This window comes from Chaetura pelagica, unplaced genomic scaffold (assembly GCF_000747805.2).
Source record: "Chaetura pelagica isolate M959 unplaced genomic scaffold, ChaPel_1.0 scaffold142, whole genome shotgun sequence".
Classification (NCBI taxonomy): domain Eukaryota; kingdom Metazoa; phylum Chordata; class Aves; order Apodiformes; family Apodidae; genus Chaetura; species Chaetura pelagica.
This window is the reverse complement of record NW_009952973.1, coordinates 2,423,209-2,430,041: the sequence shown is the minus strand read 5'-3', so window position 1 is coordinate 2,430,041 and position 6,833 is coordinate 2,423,209. Positions and strand designations below refer to the sequence as shown.

At 38.2% G+C, this 6,833-nt stretch overlaps 1 protein-coding gene across 1 annotated transcript in view; it reads right to left on the bottom strand.

Moving 5' to 3' along the window:
* Positions 1-6,833, bottom strand: part of KIAA0922 (KIAA0922 ortholog) — a 46,469-nt gene that overhangs the window by 15,783 nt on the left and 23,853 nt on the right. Inside the window, exons 16-20 of the mRNA XM_009995898.1 lie at positions 6,252-6,324; positions 4,004-4,146; positions 3,225-3,367; positions 2,708-2,894; positions 937-1,122 (exon numbers count right to left, since the gene is read on the bottom strand). Coding sequence (XP_009994200.1) covers positions 937-1,122; positions 2,708-2,894; positions 3,225-3,367; positions 4,004-4,146; positions 6,252-6,324 — 732 coding nt within the window. The remainder of the gene's footprint in view (positions 1-936; positions 1,123-2,707; positions 2,895-3,224; positions 3,368-4,003; positions 4,147-6,251; positions 6,325-6,833) is intronic.

Here is a 6,833-nt window from a genome sequence, read left to right as displayed (position 1 = left end):
ATTATTGATTTGTCAGATCCCTGTGGTCTTTCTGTTGCATCTAGAACCGTGTAACATGGTTACTGTTGCTTCCTTTGACTATTTTCAGTGTCAAAACAACAATGGAAGCAGAACCAGTGGGCATCAGGATCTCAGGTGTGCACCAGCACATATACATATCACCATGACATTCACATGCACTGCTCGTTAGTACTGATTGTAGGAATTAAGGGCTCATGTGGTGGAAGCACTGGACATCATCTGTGACAAACACAATGTTCAGTTCACACTACAAAGCATGAAAGGTTAGTAAAGGAAGACAAAAAAAAGAATATGCATAAGAGCAGAGCTCTTAATTGTTGTACAAAGGTACAGTCCTCTCAAAAGTCATGTGTGAGCAGTGAGTCAGCTAAAACAAGCCAAATCACATCTCTGGGGTAGCCTGTTTAGCAGTGTGCCTAGCAGAAGATTAACAACAATCATGAATACTTGTTAAAAAGTGGAAGAAGGAACGAAGCAGAAGGAAAAGCAGGTCTTCACCTGGTTGTCTGAAACTTTATAAATAAAATGCATTTTAATTTTCCAGAAATCTACAGATCATCTACCAGTTCACTCAGTTCTATTTGTGACATTGTTAGACATGTGTCTCTACTGCAGGAGTAGAAAGTCTCTAGCAAGGAGTGTATCCACTCTGGGGGTACCCTCGCTCTTTCTCCTTTGCAGACTTAACATGGAAGTTCACAAAGAGTAGTAGTTAAGAAATGTTTGACAGCTCCATCACCAGCTACTGCATCACACCTAAGCTGTCACAGCCAGCTGCTAGGGCTCTCAGGAGAGAGATGCAGTGAAGAATTTAGGTACTATCAACACTATAAATCTACCACAAGCCAAAGGTGTTTGCTGATCTTTCACTGCTGTGTCCCTTTCAGACTCCTGCAGGGGCCCTGAAAGCATTACCTTACAAAGAGGACAGTGAGCCTCCAGAAGGATTCTTCCCAGCTTGGTCCTGGCACCACATCTGCACACAGTGGTAAGAGATGGTGAGGAAGAGTCACATTGAGCGTGAAGTGAAACTCCAAATCAGCAGCAGTGACCAGTGTAAGCTCCCTAATTACCCACGAAGATGTAAAGTCAGGAGTGAATCTGTCAGGAAAAGCAGACATAGCAGGTGTTATTTTTCCTGAATTTCATTTTCTGAAGTCACACTGATAACAAAAAAACCCAAACTAACTTCTAATTTAAGAAAAAAAATTTAAAAAATAAAAAAATAAAGTGACCACTGTGGGCTTAGACTACACAGATGGCAGCAGCACCTAACAGAGGTAAGACTTGGAGGTCATTTTCAAGCAGTAAAGTTGTTTTTATTGTAACTCTTCACAACAGTCTGTGGCTGTGACTCATTTTCTCAAGGGGGTGCACACCATCAACCCACGTTAAACAAAACCACAGTTCACCAAAAGGACAGATGTCAAGCACACAGCATTACTTCAGAAAGGGCCAGGTACTACAGTAAGTCAAGAATCACGGAATCACAGAATCCTAGGGGTTGGAAGGGACCTCAAAAGATCATCTAGTCCAATCCCCCTGCCAGAGCAGAATCACCTAGAGCACATCACACAGGAACGTGTCCAGGCAGGTTTTGAATGTCTCCAGCAAAGGAGACTCCACAACCTCTCTGGGCAGCCTGTTCCAGGGCTCTGTCACTCTCACAGTAAAGAAGTTTTTTCTGATGTTTATGTGGAACCTCCTGTGTTCCAGTTTGTACCCATTGCCCCCTGACCTATCACTGGACATCACTGAAAAAAGCCTGGCTCCATCCTCCTGACACTCGCCCTTAACATATTTGTAAACATTGATGAGGTCGCTCCTCAGTCTCCTTTTCTCCAAGCTAAAGACACCCAGCTCCCTCAGCCTTTCCTCATCAGGGAGATGTTCCACTCCCTTAATCATCTTTGTGGCTCTGCCCTGGACTCTTTCAAGCAGTTCCCTGTCCTTCTTGAACTGAGGGGCCCAGAACTGGACACAATATTCCAGATGTGGCCTCATCAAGGCCCAGGAGAGGGGGAGAAAAACCTCCCTTGACCTACTAAGAAGGCTGGAAAGATATGGAAAGCAGAGGACATTGGATTTATCTCTTCTTTCACTTATTTCCCCAACCCATACCATTATTCTATTTGACTGCCATGAGTACTGCTAGAAGATATGAATTAATTGCCTTTCGATTTAGTAGGGGTGATACTTGTTGTATATGAAACCACAGTTACTGTAATACTAATATTAACTCCATTTAAGCTTAAGTCATGACTTTCAATCAGCAGGATTTTAAAAATAATCAATTTTAGGCTCAGTGCAATGTTAGGAGAACATGATTCTGGTCAGGCTACTGGAACAAGCTAGAGAACAACAAACAAATTTTTAAAAAGCCAGTGGCAAAGCATTTTGTACTCTTGTATTGTGACAAATCTTTTTTTTTAATTTATTACTTCATAATGCTTTGATAAAAGCATGTACACTGCTTTTGAAAAACACCGAAGTCTTATAAAGAAACACTGTTACATTCTCAATTTTTTAGCATTACCTTTACTGAAAAAGGGAAATGCTTAGGCAATCTATATTTAAAGCTCACCAAATTGTGTGTGTGAGTGCACTACTGGAGTGTCTGTTACTGAAATTAATTATTTCAAATTTTCACTTAGGTTAATTTGTCAGCAAATTTGTCAGTGCTTACACAATGCTGATCTCTCGTGATGAGTTCTGAGCCAGGAAAAATTCCTGACAGTCTAACACTTCAAATCCATATCCTTGGCAACTGTAACCATTGATTTTCATTGATGAAATTGTTATAGGAAGAGGCCCAATATTCTCTACTTTGAAGTTCTTCGTAATGGATAGAATTTGCTTGCTGTCTTTCAGTTCTTAAAAGAAAAAAAAAAGAATAATTATTTTACAGTGCTTAAAATATTTTCTTATCTTTATAAATAAACTGCCTTTTTTACTTTCAATGTAATAAAAAATTCAGATGTGACCAACATTTTAATACAAACTGGTTTTCAGTAGTGTATTTCTAGAATTTGTAACTATCCTCATCAGTGTTTTGAGAAAACAGAATCTACAGCTCTCATGACCAACCTCTTCAGCTTTTCTATTTCAACATTCCATTTAGTTACCATTACTGTACTGCATCAGTACCACTATGGAGTAACACAGCCAGCTACAGAATTAGAGACCTGTTTCTTCTTACTCACGTTGTCTGCAGTCCATCAGTGTAGCTTCTGGCACCTTGAATCGAAGAGATCCTCCTGCACCAGGTAATCTTCCCCCTACTTTAAGCAGTTCTTTGGCTCCAAAACCTTCTACATTGACCACGTCCAGAACGGTCAAGTTGTTTCTGCCATAATATTAAAAAAAGATCAAGCAATCAGCCACTAAAACATAAATGAAGTCTGTGAATCATGGCTTTGCTACCTAGGTGCCAACTCAAGACAACACTGTTTCAGTAACAGAATCACTGGCCACACCTGGATAGGTTTTCCCTGAATACAGACAGGATCACTCTGGAACCAGACACCAGTGAATTTCACATAGTGAAGGAACAAGCTTCCTTCAGTGATACTCAGGAAAAATGGTTGGTTCTTCCAGAAACTCTTTTCCTCCAGATACAACCAATGTGTGGCTGCACATCAGACCCACTGGATACTTAAATCCTATAATTACAGAGTTAAGTTGAAAACAGCCAAGCCACCCAATGTGTTGCTCTCTTAAGTCCAAATTGCCTCAGTACATTCATATGCATTTTAGAAACCACTAAAATATATATATACATGCATTTTATAAACCACCACATATCAAGAAAAAATGGCTCTCTTTTTTAATGTCTAAGACTTAAGGCACAAAGACCCTTTAAGTACTTTTTATTAAACTGGAGGAATTCTGACTTTCAAATTCTGACCATTTGTCTTTGTTTCAAGATTGGGCAAACTCATTTTTCCACTGAGTTGAGTCTCACAAATGAAACTTGGCTTACCTGATCAAAATAAGGGAAGCTACTCTTTTGTAGTCAACTGGTGTAAAAATTACACCAACTTTTCTGGTTTCCAGTGGCTGTAAACTTAACCAAAGCAGCTCAGAACTACATTTCTTGTCGTTGAGATCCTCTTGATGTGCATTCTGTTAAACAACAATTCACTTCTTATTCCCAGAAAACATGTGTGTTCAAATATCTCAATAAAGAAAGCACTACATCTTCACTTAGCACCACATAAAATATTTTTGGCAAGGTAAAATAACTGCTAACTAACTTTTTATACAAAAGTATTGCAATTTGACAACATAAAACATCAGATAAGGTTGTTTATTTGAGCAAAAGTTCATATTACTGCATTTACTATGATGAGGAATGTATTACTTCATTTTTTAAAACAGCTTTTATTTGCTCAGATGGAAAAGAAATTACATAGTGTCTTCCATATTCAAGGAATCCTGAAACACTTCACAACACAATGAGAACTGACAGTATACTGATTGCACAGGGAAATGTGGCAAGCATTATACCCTCCGCATAAGACTTGCAACTTGATTTAAGTGAGAAAGGCATAGATGTTGATCATTTGAGTGACTGGAAACCAGCCAAATTGAACTCTCTACTATATTAACTGAAGACGAGAACTACCAGAAGTTCACAGAGTCTAGAAATAATGTGAATTTTTTGTTGTTTTTTTTTCAATACTGCTGTTTTTTCTTTTTCCCATTAAAAAAAAATAATAAAATAGCCCTAAAATTTTATATTCCAGAACTGGGGGTCTCCTTTTAGAAAGGGGTGATAAGACACCTATAGCACTAAAAACAACCACACATATTACAAAATGGGTTCTGGCTTGGTTGTTATTCACTTCATGGCTGATATACTAATGGCTTTTCTGACCTCTTCCAGTCCAAAATGTTTATATTCTTAGTCTATTTTATGAAAAGTTCATGAAAAAGTTTCAGAACATGCACTTAAAAGTCAGTGTTTATTAAAAGCAAACCATATACAGCATTTGCAAACTTTACACTGTCACTGCCTGCAAAGATAAACATGCACTCAAATGTGAACCTAACAATTCATTACACACATACAGAAAAGTGACTCGAGAAACGATGACAAATTAAAAAATGCAAATATTAACAACCAGTGATTTGGATAACAAGCCAAGTTCTGTCTCTGAAGTGCTGAATACCTATTTAACCATACATGATCCCCCTAGCTCTGAAAAACAGGTATCACACACACTGATGTAAAGATGTACCACTATTTTTCCATTTGCTCAAGGGTTTGATGTATGGGACTGGGGAAACTCAGTCCCACCCATGTACTAGTGCAACTACCTTCTCTTTTTCAGCATGTGCTTACAGGCTAGGATTTATGAACTGCTGCCTCCTGTCTTTTACAACAACTCTTACAACTGTTGCCAGGAAGGAACGGTCAGCTTTGATTAGCATAGCAAACATGGTCTTTTCTTTTTATAAGGTACTAATCTTTCATTAAGGTCTTAAAGCATATATGCAAAAACATGTATCTACATAGGACATTAAAGATGTGGCTGTGGTACGCCCAGAAAGCAAGAAAAATGTCAATTCCAGGCTTTTGCACAAACTAGAAGCCTAAGAAGAAATTATCTGGATTCCCTGGGCAGTATTCTAGTCATCAGAATATGCCAACATCCCTGATACAGCATCTTCTCTACTTCTGTCAGCTGTGACACAACACCTCAGGGTATAACCACATGAAACAGTCAAGCATATTCACAATTTAAAAATGAGACAAGAGGAACCAGACAGAGCCATGATATTCCAACCTGAATCTTGGAGCTGCAATGAGACTGAGGTGAAGTGTAGAAATCCAGCATTCTCCTCTCTTTAACTACTGGACAGTATTTCCCTTTACTAAAAGGATTATCAGCTAGGTTCTGACATCACTGAGTCAAAAGCCTGACACTTCAGGGTCAACCTGGAGCGAAGTGTAAGTCCCAAAACAGCATGCAAATGGTGGCCTCTTCAACAGGTAAGGTACATGCATGAATGCACCCCCTCCCTCCCCATAGCCGTTTTCAAAACAGACTCAAACTCTGAAAAAAATAACTGCAAAGCTACAAACATTACAGAGAAACAAGAAAACACTATTAAATTGCTTTAAATAGAACTTGGGAACAACTCAGCCGTTGTATGGCTAGAAAAAAAAAATCTCTTTTTCTCATGTGTCAGATCACTTCTTCTATCAAAATTAGTCATCTTACCCTCTGAGAACATTCATCCATGAGTCTGAATTCAGTGGTTGTGAAATTAATAGCTTGTGCATTTATACCAAACCTAAATAAACCAAAACAGAAAATTAAGCACTTCAAAACTAGTCTGTCAGAAGTACATTTACTTATTTTTTACATGCTGGCATTTATTCTTAAAGAATACTTTTAGAACTGTATCTTGGCAGATGTGAAATACAGTGGAAATGTGGGTCTGCATTTTAACAGAATATACTACAAACCAGTTTTATGTGGATGCCACACTTTTGGAAAACAGATAAATGTTTGGCTATTTTAGATCTCTCAGCATACAATACTGCAGAAAGACCACAGCCAAGAAACACAATTTTTAAGCCACACAAATACAAATGCCCCAAAGCTTTTTCTGCTCATGTAACTGTTAAGAAATAATAATTAACCAATCTCACTAATTTACTCAAATATCCCTCTTTCTGCTCATTATTTGTTTGAGACAAATTCAATTTTTCTTTCACATACTTTGCAAATAAAACTCACTTAGAGCAGTTGATTATTTGCCTAAGAGTAAATTACAGGCATTTTGACATTAAGCTGTTA